This window comes from Trifolium pratense, linkage group LG6 (assembly GCF_020283565.1).
Source record: "Trifolium pratense cultivar HEN17-A07 linkage group LG6, ARS_RC_1.1, whole genome shotgun sequence".
NCBI lineage: Eukaryota > Viridiplantae > Streptophyta > Magnoliopsida > Fabales > Fabaceae > Trifolium > Trifolium pratense.
In genome coordinates this window covers 22,107,368-22,126,698 of record NC_060064.1, presented here as the reverse complement: position 1 = coordinate 22,126,698, position 19,331 = coordinate 22,107,368, and the positions used below count along the sequence as shown (strand labels likewise).

At 32.4% G+C, this 19,331-nt stretch overlaps 2 protein-coding genes across 2 annotated transcripts; both read right to left on the bottom strand.

The window, feature by feature from the left end:
- Positions 1-4,712: 4,712 nt before the first annotated feature.
- On the bottom strand, positions 4,713-9,062 carry LOC123892774 (geraniol 8-hydroxylase-like). The gene is made up of 2 exons (XM_045942640.1): positions 8,060-9,062; positions 4,713-5,449 (listed from the first exon to the last, which is right to left on the bottom strand). The coding sequence occupies exons 1-2, from the start codon at positions 8,966-8,968 to the stop codon at positions 4,841-4,843; spliced, it is 1,518 nt and encodes a 505-aa protein (XP_045798596.1). The 5' UTR covers positions 8,969-9,062; the 3' UTR covers positions 4,713-4,840.
- A 7,023-nt stretch (positions 9,063-16,085) lies between these two features.
- On the bottom strand, positions 16,086-18,843 carry LOC123892779 (cytochrome P450 76T24-like). Its single transcript, XM_045942645.1, has 2 exons — positions 17,819-18,843; positions 16,086-16,857 (listed from the first exon to the last, which is right to left on the bottom strand). The coding sequence occupies exons 1-2, from the start codon at positions 18,722-18,724 to the stop codon at positions 16,249-16,251; spliced, it is 1,515 nt and encodes a 504-aa protein (XP_045798601.1). The 5' UTR covers positions 18,725-18,843; the 3' UTR covers positions 16,086-16,248.
- Positions 18,844-19,331: the final 488 nt, after the last annotated feature.

Sequence of the window (19,331 nt, the reverse complement as noted above, 5' to 3'; positions counted from 1 at the left end):
TCCTTGCCTCAGCCCTCTTCCTGGATAGATAGGACCTACTTTATCATAAATCAGAAGCACCGAATAATTGACCGAACTCACACACATCATCATCCACCTTATCCACTTCTCACTAAAGCCCAATTTCTCCAACATACCTCTTAAGAACCCCCATTCCACACGGTCATAGACCTTACTAATGTCAATCTTTAGAGCCAAGTCCCCTTTTCTTCCTCTTGTTTTCCTCTTCATAGCATGAATCACCTCAATTGCGACAAGGGCATTATCCAATATTGATCTCCCTTCCACAAAGGTCGATTGTTCTGGTGAGATACATTTATCAAGGAACACCTTCAGCCTATTTGCTAACAGCTTCGAGATCACCTTATAAAGCACATTACATAGTCATATTTAAACCTTAGTTTAGTTGTATTATCTTATGCGGTCAAAACACATATTTCACAAATATAAACTTGAGATATTCTGTTATTGAAGACTTGAACCGTGTTATCTATCCCACTTTTGACATTCATCATTACAACACGACATCCCTTTTCAGCTCGCTTTGTTGCACAAAAAGAGGGATTAGCATTATTGACCCAATGCGCTTGGCTGGTGCAAATGGCTTTAATTTTTCTGACCTAGGGGAAAACATCTGTCCTTATCGCTTTATAGTGCCACAAGAAGTGACAGAGGTAGAGGGAGAGGGTCAATTCTCACTAAACGTTCCTCTAGCTCTAGTAAGGCACCATCACCAGCGCACATGAGAAAAGGCCAACAAGCAAAATTCTTTCTATGTAGTAATCGTGCTAGGCTATGCCCCTGAACCCTTTGGTATCCAGAATGAAAAGCAGAGGAAGTGAAGTGGCTTTGATCCTATTTTCTATCATTAGCTAGAGCTCTTAGTTTCGGGTGAGAGGGCCTTCGATTTGGATTCTTTTTCTTGAGGGGATTTTGTCTGTCAGAAATCACTGTCTGTCTGGTCTGCATTTAAAAAGTGTTTGGTGGACAATTCATTCTCTTGATATGGAGGTTTTAGGTCTCTAGAAGGGCATCCTTTTGGAGCTGACGTAACAAACTACGCGAGCCTCTAGAATATTTATATGTATGTGGTACCAATTCATCATAATCTTGGATAACTTAACCCAAGTGTTTTAGATCATCGTCTCTAAAACATTCTAGATCATCGTCTCTAGAATAACAGTAAACTAGATCATCGTCTCTAGGATACTCATCAATATACACAACTTATGAATGCATGAAATGTGCATATACCAAACATATGGTTTTATCTGAACTATAACATCAACATAATATGGATAATATAATCCAAATATTCTAAATCATCGTCTTTAGAATAACTCTACTCATGATAAATCACCATTTATCATCATCAATAAATCAACATGATAATTCAACATCATAAATCACTAATATTATGATTCATCGTCAATACATCATCACATTATCACACTAATCTTCAATAAAATTTATTCATCAATAATTCATCAACATAATGATAATACATCAATCATTAATTAACATCAACAATCATCATCATTAATCATCAACACATTATGTATCAACAAGGGTTAACAACATAATCATCATCAACAACTCAAGGAAAATACATTTATTCCATACTCAAAAGATACAAAAACTAATCAATAATAATTAGTTATTTAATTCAATTAATCAAACTAATTAAGCATACTTTATTACCAAAATATGGGAAAACACCAATAATCAAGCATCATCTCAGAAAACTAATTCCGTAATCGGAATCTACACGAAAAACTAAGCAAAATGAGTTCCGGGTGCATAAGTCAACAAAAAGTCAAAAATAGTCAATATAATGGGTTGCGTCGGATATAGCGTCGGCCTGTTTACGACGCAAAGCTGCAGAATTGCAGAAAAAATACGTTTTGGAAACGGGATTGTTCAAAAATCACTTATTCTTCACATATAAGCACTTATTTCGACCCAAAACTCATTACCAACATATACTATGATCATACATGCTTTTAAAAACAACTTAATCATATGTATAATCACTTATTTCATGGATTTAAGCTCAAAATCACAAATCCAATTAAAATCATCAAACAACAACATCAAATATCAAAGTGAGCATTTTTATCATATTAAAACACTCAATAATCATGATAGAACAAGTAGAATCATGAATCAACACATAAAAGTTCTTAATAAACACATTCCCAAATCCCACATACAAACCCCCAATTGAGATGAGAGAGTTTGGGCTAGAGAAAAATAATTTTCTCTCCTCTCATGAATCATCTCCAATAACTATGTTACTATCCCTCTTACCTTAGCTATGATGGATTCTTTAGTCTTCTTCAATCCCTAAGCTTTTGTTCTTCCTCTTTTGGTTTTTCTTTCAATCTCACGTTCTTCCTTTCTCTTCTAGTCTTTTCTTTTCTTTTTATTTTTATGACAAATGGTTTTTATTTAATAGATATAGTTTACTTAATACAAAGGGTTTCTATTGTTTTCCAATTAACACCCCCTCATTCTACTCATCTCATCACCCTCTAGGCCCAATTCACATAAATCCACTAATTAATTAAAACCGGTTAAAACTCATAAATACTAACTTACGAAAGTTATACGCCACATAATTAAATAAACACAAATAAATTAATAAATAACCTATTAATAAAATCGGGATGTTACAATTCTCACTAAACGTTCCTCTAGCTCTAGTAAGGCACCATCACCAGCGCACATGAGAAAAGGCCAACAAGCAAAATTCTTTCTATGTAGTAATCGTGCTAGGCTATGCCCCTGAACCCTTTGGTATCCAGAATGAAAAGCAGAGGAAGTGAAGTGGCTTTGATCCTATTTTCTATCATTAGCTAGGGCTCTTAGCTTCGGGTGAGAGGGCCTTCGATTTGGATTCTTTTTCTTGAGGGGATTTTGTCTGTCAGAAATCACTGTCTGTCTGGTCTGCATTTAAAAGGTGTTTGGTGGACAATTCATTCTCTTGATATGGAGGTTTTAGGTCTCTAGAAGGGCATCCTTTTGGAGCTGACGTAACAAACTACGCGAGCCTCCCGACGAAGCCAACATAAATCCTATCTGAATTAAAAAAAATAAAAGGCAGTTTAATTATGGTGGTATTCCAGCCGCCATGGGTAGAAGTTTATTTAATTATTACATTGCATGCAGGAAAATAATGTGGTTGAGAGAGTTTCATTTCTTATAGTTTTCCTATCTTGCAAGTCTTTGTTTTTGTTCTAAAAGCTAAGGTTTAACAAATGTTTTGGCTGGACGCTTGTTTTTGATATTTAAATCTGTTGTTCCGTGGTTGTGTGTATGTCGGAAGTTAATACACATGACCGGTCTCTTATAAGGGTAGGAAAAATGAATTTACTCGGATTTGGAGCATTTTTTTAATCGAGTTAGAGTTCGCTACTAATTTCCCTCTGTTTATAAATGTGTTCAGGAATCTGGAAGTGAGTCAAAATAGGAGTCGCATAAAGGAACTGCTTCCGTTTGCTACAGGTTGCAATTTTTCTGTTATTCAAATAATCTGGCGGGTTTGGTTTACTTCTCTTGTTAATTACTTGTTTTCCAGGTAAGCACATCATAATTGGAGGGACCTTTTTTATATTTAAGCCTTTTTAGTTTGTTATTATTTTATGAGGAGTGATCTGTTGACTCCAGGAGTAAGTCTCCATTGACTAACTCCGCTTAATAACTCGATATCAATATTATATTTCTTTAATCCAACCGTTGAATTCAAAGATCTCATTGAGTAGATCAACTCCACAATTTTTTATAAAAATTCAAAAAATATAGTTATGTATTCAAACTATTGAAATTCAACGATTTTTTTTTTAAAGTTTGTCGGTGTGGGTGTTTTTTTTCCTCAAAATTTTCATTTTTATAACGTTCGCTACTTAAGTAGCCGTTTGAAATCTATTTTCATCTTACGGGTGTCTTTTTTTTCCTCAAATTTCTCATTTTTATAACTTCCGTTATTTAAATAGGGGATGAATCCGCTACTTAAGTAGCAGACATTTAAAATCTTGAATTTCATGTAAGGTGTTTTTTGTCTCTCAAATTTCTCATTTTTATAACATCCGCTACTTAAGTAGCTAAGTAGCGGAAGATAAAAATGGAAACTCGTAGGCGTGTGAGAAACCGGTACGATGACAAAAGAAAATCTCCAATAAAATAACCGCAATTACAACATTGGACCAGGTTGGATAAACCCGCTAATTTCCATTTTGGGTTGGGTAGTGGGTTACCCAAATTATAATTTATTTTTCCAATTAAATAACTAAATGACGAATCATCACATTTTTTCATAAAAATAACTCAATCGTTGTATTTTCTTAAATATAGTATAACCTATTTTCACTATGAAAAATAACGATCTATTTTGGTTGGATAAATCCACTAATTTCCGGTTTAGATAATGAGTTACTTGAATGATTTTTTTTAATTTTTTTAATGTTAAATAACTAAACGATGAATCATCGTATTTTTATAAAATTACTCAATCTTTTTACTATCGCAAAACAAAGTGTAACCTATTTTGGTCTTTACAACATACATAAATGCACCTAGATATGCAATATATTTTTTCTCTCTCTCTTAGTTCATTTTTACTTGAATTTAGGAAAAACAAATTTAGAGAATTCAAATCCATATGCAACAATATAACAATTTTAGAAGTCTCAACAACGACGGGACAAACATAATTGCAGTCATATCAAATGCATCTATTTTCATTTTATCACAATAAGTCAACGACCACAACTATAATTTAGAGCCATGAAAGTGACACAAATGTTAATTATATTCATATTTTCCCTTCAAACATATCCATCTATGGTGATGAAGTAGCTTGAATTCGAAGAGCTTTGATTCTCTTCAGGGTTATCCCAAATTGCTCATCCATATTCATGTCTTCTGGCTTTAGTCCATCAGCAAGTGTCCATTCAAAGTTGCGTAGAAGGGATGCCACAATCAAATGCATAGTCCTATGAGCTAATGGCAATCCTGGACAAATTCTTTTGCCAGCTCCAAAAGGTATAAGCTCAAAATTATTACCCTTATAATTAATATCACACTCCAAAAATCTTTCAGGCATGAACATAGTTGGATTTTCCCAAATGGTTGGATCTCTTCCCATTGCCCACACATTGACAAATACTTGTGCATTTTTTGGCACATTGAAGCCTAATATGTTCATATTTTCATCACATTTGTGTGGTAGCAATAATGGAACAGCTGGGTGCAATCTCAATGTTTCCTTCACAATTGCTTGTAAGAAAGGTAACTTTGATATATGTGATTCTTCAATTGTTTCATCTTTGCCAATTGCTTTACATAATTCTTTTCTTGCTTTTGTTAATTTTTCAGGATTACGTAGTAGCTCTGCCATAATCCATTCAATGGTGCTTGATGTAGTATCTGTCCCGGCAACAAATAAATCCTACTCAATTAAATATGGAATGTCAGTTAAATATAAGGTGAGAATTGGGTATTGTCCTAATTCTACAAAATCGACTTGTAAAGTGAGAATTACTTCTTACATATAAACAATTGTCCAGACCAACTCACATCCAATATGAAACTTCTTAACATTACATCCAACCAAATGTAAAGATGTAGTGCAGTTGGAAACATATATAATCAATCTCCATATATCACATATTATAAAAATAAAAATCCCCATATTCACTATTTGTAGAGGGACATATTATAAAAATAAAAATCCCCATATTCACTATTTGTAGTGGCTAGACCTGAACATTTTAAGTGCGGGAAATCTCGACCTCTTCGATAATTATTGATAGTCGTTAAAATTTCTGATAATTTTAAGCATTGGTCCACGGTGTATCTGATAGAAGATTAATAGTAGTTAATTAAATAATTATTAGGTAGTATTTAATTAAGTAATTTAGATATTAATGAGATATATTATTTATATTATTAGTTTGATATTTATGTTATTGGATTGTCAAATGAGTTTTATTCCCTTAGGCCCATTAGGAGTCCTATATATGTAGTGTTCTTTCATATTTTTAATCAAGGAATGAAAATGAAGTCTTTTATTTTATCTTTATTTTACTTGTTTTCTTTATTGCTTTCCTAGGTTTAGCTTAGTGTAGCTTGATAGAGCTTCAACTCTCTATCAATTGGTGCTTTCATTCTTGAACACCAACACCTCCCATGGCTTATTCAAGCCTTCAACCTCCATATTATCATCCCATAACCACCCATGTTCCAGACCCGTCTCCATATTATCCCTCCCACACTCCTCCATTCTATCCTCAGCCACCACCCAACACCAACCCTTCATCTTTTAACCCATATTATTACCCTGCATCCATCGTACCAACTCCACCCCCTCCACCCAACCCAAATTTTCCTTCATATCCACATCACCTCCATGACCCATCATACCACTCACCACCAAGTTTCACCTATCCACCTTACTCTTCATACCCAAACAGCACCTTATCACCATCACCAAACCATTACACATCATGCAAAACTTCTTCACCACCACCAAACCCAAATACTAGTCAGAATTTTATGTCACAATGGTCTGAAATTTCAGAAAAATATAACAAAAGTTTGATTGAGATTGATGAAAAATATACACAAAAAGAGAAAGAGACACAGAGAATTCTCAAAGAAAAACTACAACAACTCTCTGAAAAATATGCAATTTTACAAAAGAGCAGGCAGGAGATGTTTCTTGTTGACACAAATCAAGAGAAAGTTGAAGAAGAGGAACCACTAGAAAAAGACGGTGAATTCATAGCTTCAGTTGAAGAAAAAGAACCAATAGTGATAGAAGAAGCAGAAAAATTTGTTACTGGTGGGAGTGATATTTGCTTCATGACCGATCTAAATCTTGAAATAATTGAGAAAGAAAACAAAGAGGAGAAAGAGCAGGAATTAACACAGTTTCCACCTCCGTGTCCAAAACTGCCACCACCACAGTTTCTTTCAACTGTGTCGTCGCCGGCGCTGCTGTCACCACCACAAGGACCTGTTCCTCTAGTTGAGCCACCATCCAAACAACTCCTGAAGTCACTAGAAACCAACATCTCTCCGGCGTCGAAGCCGCCGTCTAAACTGCCGGAACCATCATATCAAAAATTTCCGTCAGAAACCTTCTCAGTTCCACCTCCGGCGAGTCGACCGCCGTCGAAACCGCCAGATCCATCATCGAGCTTTCTCATATCTCAGTCTCATCTTCGAACACCATCGTGCTTCTCAACGTCACCGCTCATCAACTCACTACCGCGGCCACCGGAAAATCTCTCATCTCTAATTCTGGCGTCACCGCCGCCTCCTCCACCAGCCAAACCACCAGACTTACTTGTTGTGCTATTTTCACGCGGTTTCAGCGGTACTATCAATTCACTAGGGACAAACTACATCCCTCCTTATGCCATCTATCACCCACTAAACAAATCCCTCCAATACAAAATTGCCACATGTCCAAATTATTTTGTCTACTAGCACAACAACCCACAAACACCGCACGTGATTTAGGAGGCATCTATGCCCAGCTATTATCCATTATTAAGGCAACATCCTATGTGCAAATTTTTTATGGACTTCTTGATTTGGACTTAAGAGTAATGGACAAAAAAAAATTCATTTGGGCAGCTTCACTTCACATTCATCAAATCATGTTTCAGAACCTTGAGGACAAGGTTCAAGTGAACGCGGCGGCAATGATAGAAGATTAATAGTAGTTAATTAAATAATTATTAGGTAGTATTTAATTAAGTAATTTAGATATTAATGAGATATATTATTTATATTATTAGTTTAATATTTATGTTATTGGATTGTCAAATGAGTTTTATTCCCTTAGGCCCATTAGGAGTCCTATATATGTAGTGTTCTTTCATATTTTTAATCAAGGAATGAAAATGAAGTCTTTTATTTTATCTTTATTTTACTTGTTTTCTTTATTGCTTTCCTAGGTTTAGCTTAGTGTAGCTTGATAGAGCTTCAACTCTCTATCAGTATCGTAGCCTGATTTATGAAATTCAATTATTGAAAAAACAATACTAACCTGAAATAGATGCACCATCTCACTGCGGCTCAATTCAGAAGTGGTTTCTCCAATATTGTTGCTATTAAGAAGTGAATCTAACACATCATTACACACTTCATAATCAGCTTTGGAATCTCTTGAACAAATTCTTTCTTCAATAATTCCATCAAAAATCTTATACACCTTTTTCATATGATTGGTCATCCTTGCTTTTACCCTTTGTGGATCTAATGGACGAAGAATTGGAAAGAAATCTGAAACATTAGGCCTACCAGATTCTTCCATGATTCCCCAAATAATGTTTTTAAACTCTTGAGACTTTTCATCAGGTGTGGAATGAGTCAAATCCATAGAGAACAAAATATTTGAAATTGAATTAAGGATAGTTGTAAAAACAACCTCACCAACATCAAAAACTTCACCTTTGTTACATTTTTCCTTCACATAATCCAATAATTCTTGCAACTTTTGTTGGCGGAGAATTTTTGTTGAGTCAAGAATATTTGTAGAAAATACTTTTGTAGCACAAATTTTTCTTAGTTTCTTCCATAAAGCTAATGGTGGAAGCATTCCAACTGAGACTTTGTCATGATTAAGTGCACAAAGTGCATGTGGGACAGTTCTATTAGAGAAGATTTGTGAATTTTCATGTAAGACTTGTTTGGCTAGTTGTGGTGATGAGATTACTATGGTTGTTATGGTTCCTAGTTTAAGTGTCATGATTGGTCCATAGATTTGAGAGAGTTTTGTGAGTGTCTTGTGTGGGTTTTTGCCAAGTTCTAAAATGTTTCCAATGATGGGAAATGGGCGTGGCCCTGGTGGAAGAAGATTTGTAGATTTTTGAGTTTGGTTTAATTTTCTAAAAATGAAGATGAAAATGCTTGCACACATAAAACTAATCAATATTAGAAATATTTGGTACTCCATAGCTTTTTGCTTTTGCCTTTATCTTTTGTTGATTTTTCTACATATATACACATTATCTAAAAGTCATATGTGGCGGTGGCACCCATCCAATATCGTAGTATTTGTGGGTATGTACACAAATTAATTATAAAATTTATTGTTATGACAAAAATATTTAGATGAATTGATTTTCGGGCTAATGCTATGGTGTACCACCTTCATAAGTGGTCCACCGTGAAAAAATAATCTACTGAATATGAATTTTACGAAATTCACTGTTAGATTGAAAGTTTATATCGTATAGATCATTCATTAATTTTTTAATTTTTTTTTTAAAATCATTTGATATGTTATTGAGACCCATCAATATTTACGTTATTTAATAAACTGTTAATCTTGATGTGTCCCAATAACATATCAAATGATTTTCAATTTTTCTATGAATGATCTATATGATATAAACTTTCAATCCAACGGTGGATTTTGTAAAATTCGTATTCATTTTAATTTTATTCATGACTGGTCCACCATGGACCACTTAGTGGTCCATATTAAAATTTCCCTTCATTTTCGAAGTTCACCATTTTGAATAGACTTTAAAATTCAACAAGTAGTAAAAGAGGTATTTATAAATCATTCATCAAAGAGATTTTCACACAGGTCATGGGAGTCGAACAATTCTTACAATATAGTTAACTCTTTTATGGCTGAACCAACATTTATCAACATTTTTGTACTTGTGTTAACTCTTTAATTTTGGAGAAAAGGGGCTTTAGTAACTTGAGTGTGGCCACCAAGTAAATAAAATGTAACTAACAATTACTATTTCAAGTGTACCGGTATCAATATTCATACCGGTACACTTTTTAAAAAGTATACCGGTGAAGAAATCGAACCAACACACTTCGAAAAAGTGTACCGGTATATAAAATTACACTTACTTTTCCTAAAACGTCAAACTCACACCGGTACACTTTGTTTGACTAGGGTAAAGAATGTTTTTTTTTTTTAATTTTACATTATATATGAGGGTATATTTGTCATTTCAAATTTGGTTGTTGGGGTAGAGTGAAGATTGTTGGGGTAGAAAAAAAATTTTCTCGAGATTGTCATTTGCGTGAAAGCAATACAACATTTTTGGTCCAAAAAGATGTGGCCCTGCTACACAGAACTGTGTCTACCGGTCCTATATTTTTTATTTTTTTAACCAAAAAGGATATATGGGATGGGGCAAGCCAACTGCAACACCGAAATAGATTAAAATTAAAATAAAGATAGTATAGAGAAACTGAGGACAAAAAACCTGATCATAAATAAATGCACTTAGATATCCAATATTTTATCTCTCTTAATTCACTTTTACTTGAATTTTAGAAAAAACAAATTTAGAGAATCCAAATCCATATACAACAATATAACAATTTTAGAAGTCTCAACAACACGACAAACATAATTCACTGTTAGATTGAAAGTTTATATCGTATAGATCATTCATTAATTTTTTAATTTTTTTTTAAAATCATTTGATATGTTATTGAGACCCATCAATATTTACGTTATTTAATAAACTGTTAATCTTGATGTGTCCCAATAACATATCAAATGATTTTCAATTTTTCTAAATTTTTCTATGAATGATCTATATGATATAAACTTTCAATCCAACTGTGGATTTTGTAAAATTCGTATTCATTATAATTTTATTCATGACTGGTCCACCATGGACCACTTGATGAAGTGGTCCATATTAAAATTTCCCTTGATTTTCGAAGTTCACCATTTTGAATAGACTTTAAAATTCAACAAGTAGTAATAGAGGTATTTATAAATCATTCATCAAAGAGATTTTCACACAGGTCATGGGAGTCGAAAAACTCTTACAATATAGTTAACTCTTTTATGGCTGAACCAACATTTATCAACATTTTTGTACTTGTGTTAACTCTTTAATTTCAGAGAAAAGGGGCTCTAGTAACTTGAGTGTGGTCACAAAGTAAATAAAATGTAACTAACAATTACTCTTCTCAGCGATCGAACTTCAATCCACCCAAATGATTCATTATAAGATAAACTCATTATTTAATATATGTACGTAAGATAATTCCACTTATTATTTTGTTTTTAAAACAACTCTTATTTTAAAAAATAAAATAAATATTAAAAGTTCTTATTATTTTTACTCTTCCTTTTAGTTAAAATCTAACAAATTGTGATATGTTTAAAGGATCTTATGACGGTTCCATTGATACACTTATTGACACAAATGACGTTGTACCAAAGCTGATTGAGTTCATGGGAAGAGATAATATGCCCCTTTATATAGGTATCAGGTATGTATCATTCATTATCTTGTACATGAAAAGAAAGACTTATGTTCGATGGTTGATGACTTACCTCTGTATATATGTAGTTGCAAGCATTTTTGTTTCTAAGATGCATTACTATAGAAAGTTTGATGATATGAAAATTGTAGCTAAATTTAATGTCATGTCTTGTTATCCATTTTTAAAATTTTTTTTTATAGATAGGGCAAAACAATCAATAATGACTTTAAACGAAATTTCAACTGTCGTGTCCTTGTTTAAACGGGATTTCAACTGTCATGTCCTTATTATCCCTTTCTAAAACTTTTTTTATAGATAGGGCAAAACAGTCAATAATGACTTTAAACGGAATTTCAACCGTCGTGTCCTTGTTATCCCTTTCTAAAACTTTTTTTTATTTTATAGATAGGGCAAAACAGTCAGTAATGACTTTAAACGGAATTTCAACTGTCGGGTCCTTATTATCCCTTTTTAAAACTTTTTTTTATAGATAGGGCAATTGCAGCTACCTTAGCCGGCCTCTACAACTGGCATATTCAACCTATTGGATAAGTTGTAATTTATGCACCGCTTAATAATTAAATCCTTTCTTTATCACCATTTTTTATATTTGATATTTGTTTTTCATAGAACTAATACTTAAAGCACTTGAAAATCTGGTGAAGTCACCTGATCATAAGACTGCGTATCATGCTTGTTTGACAGTTTCCTATGTTGCTAGCGTAGATAATCAACTTGTTATTAGTGGAAGTTTTATTGAACTCTTTAAGAGACTATTGATGAATTGGTTTTCTTCATTTAAAAAAAAAATCAAAGTTAGAGCCAATTCTATAAACTTATTTAAGTGTCTCTCGGATAATCGATTGCCAAAAATCAAAATTAAAATAATGAATCCAGAAACATGCTCAAACATTATGCTTGTAGGGTAATATCGAATGTTACAGTTAGATCTCAACATCATATTTACGGATTCATATGCCTTCGATTGTTTCGAGACAAGATGTCACAATGCCAGGATCACGACACGTTAGAAGATCACACAAGGGTTCCATACACACTTTATGCGAGAAGTACATGTCAACCGAAAAAAATACTATGACTTTTTTTAAACAAAGAATTATGTTTGATGGTTGATGACTTACCTCTGTCTATATGTAGTTGCAAGCTTCATCGTTTCTAAGACGCATTACTATAGAAAGTTTGACAATATGAAAATTGTAGCTAAATTTAATGTTCCTATGTTACTCAACATTCTCGTCACTCTTTTTGTATATTAAACATTATTTACTTTCAATACTATAAAAATATGTTTGATGATAATAATGTGTCCATCGTATTGAACAGGCGGCGTTAATTCTATGCAATATTTCACTTGTTGTTGACTATGCAAAACAGTCAATAATGACTTTAAATGGAATTTCAATTGTCGTGTCCTTGTTATCCCTTTCTCAAACTTTTTTATAGATAGGGTAAAACAATCAGTAATGACTTTAAACAGAAATTCAATTGTCATGTCTTTGTTATCCCTTTCTAAAACGTTTTTGATAGATGGGGCAAAACAGTCAATAATGACTTTAAACGGAATTTCAATTTTCGTGTCTTTGTTATCCCTTTCTAAAACAGGCCCATTAGAATAAATTCTAACTGTGGAGCTATTGGACGAATATTTCTCATTCGACAAAGGGCTCAAACATACAAAAAGAATAAATGAATTCAGAAACATTATCATAAAGTACGCTTTGAGGATAATATCCAACGTTACTGCTGGATCTCCACACCCAATTGAGGCTGTAATATACTATAATATTGTTGGTCGTTTACTTGGCTTGCTTGAAAACGTTGAGTTGAATGTCAAAAATGGAGTTGTTTGGTCCATCTCAAATGGTATATTGTGCGGTTCTTCTACCAAAGTGAGATAGTGGGAAGTTCTATAGTGCAATATAAGTTTTTCATTTAAAAAAAGTTACAATATTTTCCTTGGTTGACAGGTACTTCTTGCATAAAGTGTGTATGGAAGCCTCGTGTGATCTTCTGACGTGTCGTGATCCTGACATTGTAACATCTAGTCTCGAAACAATCGAAGACATAGGTATCCGTAAATATGATGTTGAGATCCAATTGCAACATTCGATATTACCCAACAAGCGTATTTTTTTAGCATGTTTCTGAATTCATTATTTTGTTTTTGATTCTTGTCAATCGATTATCCGAGAGACACTTAAATAAGTTTATAGAATTGGCTCTAACTTTTTTTTTTTAAATGAAGAAAGTCAATTCATCAATAGTCTCTTGAAGAGTACAATAAAACTTCCACTAATAACAAGTTGATTATCTACGCTAGCAACATAGGAAACTGCCCAACAAGCATGGTACGCAGTCTCATGATCAGATGACTTCACCAGATTTTCAAGTGCTTCAAGTATTGGTTCTCTGAAAACAAATATCAAATATAAAAAATAGTGTTAAAGAAAAGATTTAATTATTAAGCAGTGGATAGATTACAACTTATCAAATAGGTGGAAGATGCCAGTTGCATAGGCCGACTAAGGTAGCTTAACTTCCCTATCTATAAAAAAAGTTTTAGAAAGGGATAACAAGGACACAACAATTGAAATTTCGTTTAAAGTCGTTATTGACTGTTTTGCCCTATCTATAAAAAAAATTAGAAAGAGATAACAAGGACACGACCATTGAAATTCCGTTTAAAATTATTATTGACTGTTTTGCCCTATCTATAAAAAAAAACTAGAAAGGGATAACAAGGACATGTATAGTTGAAATTCCGTTAAAAGTCATTACTGACTGTTTTGCCCTATCTATAAAAAAAGTTTTAGAAAGTGATAACAAGGACACGACGGTTGAAATTCCGTTTAAAGTCATTATTGACTGTTTTGCCCTATCTATAAAAGAAAGTTTTAGAAACGGATAACAAGGACATGACAGTTGAAATTTCATTTAAACAAGGACACGGCAATTGAAATTACGTTTAAAGTCATTATTAATTGTTTTGTCCTATCTATAAAAAAAAGTTTTAAAAATGGATAACAAGACATGACATTAAATTTAGCTACAATTTTCATATCATCAAACTTTCTATAATAATGCATGTTAGAAACGAAGAAGCTTGCAACTACATATATACAGAGATAAGTCATCAACCATCAAACATATATAATTCTTTCTTTTCATGTACAAGATAATGAATGATACATACCTATATAAAGGGGCATATTATCTGTTCCCAAGAGCTCAATTAGCTTTAGTACACCGCCATTTGTGTCAATAAGTGTATCAATGAAACTGTCATAAGATCCTATAAACATATCCCAATTTGTTTGATTTTAGTTAAAATGAAGAGAAAAAATAATAAGAAATTTTAATATATATTTTATTTTTTAAAATAATTATTATTTGTTCTACAATCCCATAATGTAGGAACCATTGGATTTTCAATTGTTGTTAAGAGCTCTATACTGCGGATTAGTAATGACTAACAATGAATCTAAATCTCTTATAGGCTAGGGCTAGGAACTCAAAGGATAAAACATAATATTAGAATTTAAGAATGGTTGTTTTGTGTTTTGCTTTATAATACTGTAACTTGAACATTTGGTAAGATGAGAATGCTTGCACCTGTCTTTTCTTTTTGTGACAGTAAAGCACTGGTGCTCCAAAAGTCACGTGAGTACATGCACAAATTAATTTTACAATTATAAAATTTTTATTTATGATGTTATTACTTATCAGAGTCTCTATTTCTTAGGTTGTTTTAAGTGTAACACCCTAGCTTATAAAAAAAAAAAAGTGTAACACCCTAATTTTTAAAAATGATTATTTTATATAAATGAATTAAATTTTAATGTGTTTATTCGTTAATTGATTTAATTAGTGAGGTAAAGATATTGATTTAGCGAGAAAAACTATAAATTAGAATTTATTTAATTTAGTAATTAAATTAAAAATGGAAAAATAAATAAGAGAAAGTAGTTTTATGAAGAAAATAGAAAATTTGAAGAAAATAAGAGGAGGGAGGTGAGAATATTAAACATGTGCAGAATGGGAGGGGGGTGAGCACTAAAACTATAGTGTTTTAGGGAATTTGACTTACATTATGTTTGGATGTTAAAGAGATAGGGAAGAGAGAAATATTGAAGAGAAAAATAAGAGAGAAGAGAGATAGAAGAGAAATTGAATAGAAATTTTATATGGTTTGGATGAATAGAGAAGTGAGAAGAGAAAAATTAATAAAAATGAGAAAATAACAAATTTACCCTTTTCTACAAGAAAATAAATTAGTTGAATGAGAGTATTGTTTTAAAATTATTTATTTCACTTATTGTCACACAAATCTCTCCTAATATGGAGAGATTTATTTTTGGCAGTTATTAACCATTATATTTATCTTCTCATCCAAACCATATAAATAGCTAATTTCTTTGCTATCTCTCTCTTTCTTATTTCTCTCTTTTGTAAATCTACCTAAACAAACACAGTGTTAGGGAGGTGTATAGGAAGAAATTGAAAAAAAAAGTGCAACTAGGAAAACTGTCTAATGAATTTTTACGAGGAAACTATATATTTTTTTATTTTTTTTAGTGAAATTACAACGAAGGATATAAAACTTGCAATATAGTTAAAAGTAATAAGGATAAATTATTAACTTTTGTGGTAATCGATTTTAATATATTAGTAATAGATAAGTGTAACAAAACATTAAATATTTTAGGAAATCTACTACTAATATATTAAAACCGATTACCACCAAAACTATTAATTTTTACGAAAACAATGAGCAAGAAACACAACAATTGCTCTTGGAAAGAAGGATAAAGATAAAAATAAAGGGATGCAGTGGAATACAAAGGGCAGTTGGGAACAAAACCAACGGATGAGATTTGTTTTTCGCTTTCTTCACGTATGCGTTCGTAAATTAAGCATTGGCCTTTATTATAATATAAAGTTTTGCAACATATCCATCTAAGCTAATGAAATAGCTTGAACTCGAAGAAATTGAACCCTCTTTAAGGTTAATCCAAATTGTTCATCCATGTTCATGTGTTCTGGCATTAGCCCATCAGCAAGATTCCATTCAAAGTTGTGTAGAAGGGATGCCACCATTAAATGTGCAGTCCTATGAGCTAATGGCAACCCTGGACAAATTCTCTTGCCAGCCCCAAAGGGTATAAGCTCAAAATTATTACCCTTATAATTAATGTCACACTCCAAAAATCTTTCGGGCATGAATATATTAGGATTTTCCCAAATGATTGGATCTCTTCCCATGGCCCACACATTAACTAATACTTGTGCATTTTTTGGCACATTGAAGCCTAATATGTTCACATTTTCATCACACTTGTGAGGTAACAATAATGGAATTGGTGGGTGCAATCTCAATGTTTCCTTCACAACTGCTTGTAAATAAGGTAACTTAGAAATATGTGATTCTTCAACTGTTTCATCTTTGTCAATTATTTGACATAGCTCTTTTCTTGCTTTTGTTAATTTGTCAGGGTTTCGTAGTAGCTCTGCCATAATCCATTCAATTATACTTGATGTTGTGTCAATCCCAGCAACAAATAAGTCCTAACAAATTAAAACATTATTTTAAAATTCAATTAAATGTAGCCCTATGGTATTAGCAAAAGGTGATGATTAATGCTTAAACCGTGCACATGAATAGTAGAACTGCTGTTGTTGCTGACTTTTTGTGAATAAACCAAAATTGAAACCGATATGTACCAAACAAATGATGTTTTCTCTCCCCACCTCCCATGAATCTTTTATACCCCCAATATTCCAATTTTGCCCTTGCAAAAAAATTCGGTTCGCAGAAACCGAATTTTTACTAGTGCAAATTCAGAGTAAATTTCGGTTTTTATAAACCGAAATTTGTTTTCAAGGCAAAAAAAAAACTTCGGTTTCTACGAACCGAAGTTTTTTTAAGAGCAAAATTGGAAATTCAAGGAAGATAAAAGATTCACGTGGGTGGGAAGAGAAAACATTCAAACAAACACCATACAACAAATATCTAAAGTGGTCCAAACCTAATTTTGGTCTAAAGTGGTCCAAACATACCCATAATCAATGTAAAGACTAAATGAATGTTCAAACGAACCAAATGGATGTAAATTAGTAAGGAGAAAACAATTAGGGCAGGTTAAGTAAACAGACAAAAATTCAGTGTGAACCTTATCTAAGAGGAAAATATAGTTGGGAGAGAATATTTAATATGATGATTAATCATATTAAATAATAGTGAATACTTTCTAATATAATATGAGATGATTATAGAAAAGTTGATGTAGCTGAGTTGATCCCTACATATTTGCAAAACGTAAGGAGTCATCGTTTAAATGAACTTTGACGTAGCTATTTTTAGTAGTTAATCTAAAAAATCATTATTATAATTTTTTTAAAATAATTTTTATTACTATAAACAAACACAAAATAATTTTTGCATTTCTTAAAATTGTTGAATATTAAAATCATTTTTTTTATAATCAATAACAAATAGACACTTAATTATCGATATACCAATACTAACCAGAAATAGATGCACCATCTCATTGCGACTCAATTCAAAAGTTGATTCTTCAATATTGTTGTTATTAAGAAGTGAATCTAGCACATCATTGCAAACCTCATAATCAACTTTGGAAGCTCTTGAACAAATTCTATCTTCAATAATTCCATCAAAAATCTCACACAACTTCTTCATATGATTGGTCATCCTTCCATACAAACCTTGTGGATCTAAGGGACTAAGAATTGGAAAGAAATCTGAAATATTAGGCTTACCAGCTTCTTCCATGATACCCCAAATAATGTTCTTAAACTCTTGAGACTTTTCATCAGGTGTGGAATGAGCCAAATCCATAGAAAATAATGTGTTTGAAATTGAATTAAGAACAGTTGTAAAAACAACCTCACCAATATCAAAACCCTCACCTTTCTTGCATTTTTCATTCACATAATTCAATAATTCTTGCAACTTTTGTTGGCGAAGAATTTTTGTTGATTCTAGCATTTTTGTAGCAAATACTTTTGTAGCACAAACTTTTCTTAGTTTCTTCCACAAAGCTAAAGTTGGAACCCACCCAACTGAAAATTTGTTATGATCTACCGCACAAATTGCATGTGGGACAGTTCTATTAGAAAATATTTGAGAATTTTCATGTAAGACTTGTTTGGCTAGTTGTGGTGATGAGATTACTATAGTTGTTCTTGCTCCTAGTTTAAGTGTCATGATTGGTCCATAGATTTGAGACAGTTTTGTGAGTGTCTTGTGTGGGTTTTTGCCAAGTTCTAAGATGTTTCCTAAGATGGGAAGTGGGTTTGGCCCTGGTGGAAGTTTTGAAGAGTTTTTAGTTTGGCTTAGTTTTCTAAAAATGAAGATGAAAATGCTTGCACACATAAAAGTAATCAATATTACAAGTATTTGGTACTCCATGACTTATTGTTTTTAAGCCTTTCCTTTTTTGTGATAGACAACATATGTATTTATATAAGAGAAGAAAATCACCGCCATGGTTTGATACCATTAGAATAATTTAATTAAGCATGTTCGATCTCAATCTAATGTACGTTCAACTAATTAAAATTGAAAGAAAATTAGTTATTTTTTTTTATTTTTTTATAAGAGATAATTCACCTTTCTAGATCTATCTTATAGTTAATGGCGAAGTCTACTGTGCAACACTTAATTAAGTCTTTCATGATGAACCACTTCTTTTTATTGTTAGATTGAAAGGTTACACTTGATTTTATGGTGGACCTTACACAGCATATTACCCCTTTTCTCAACATCTTTATTTTTTATTTTTTTATAAAAAACTTCATTTTTTCTTTTAAATATATTTTTTTAATTTTTTTTTTGAGTTTGTGTTATCGCTACTGCTCCGATTAATGAATTTCATGTTCGGTCATCCTCTAACCACACCAAATCGTCAGAAACTCCATTGTCGGCATCAATTTGAAGGTAGACGAAAACATAGATCTACGAAGAATAGTAGATTTGCTGCGACGCGCAGATCTACAATGACAGAAGCGAAACGCGA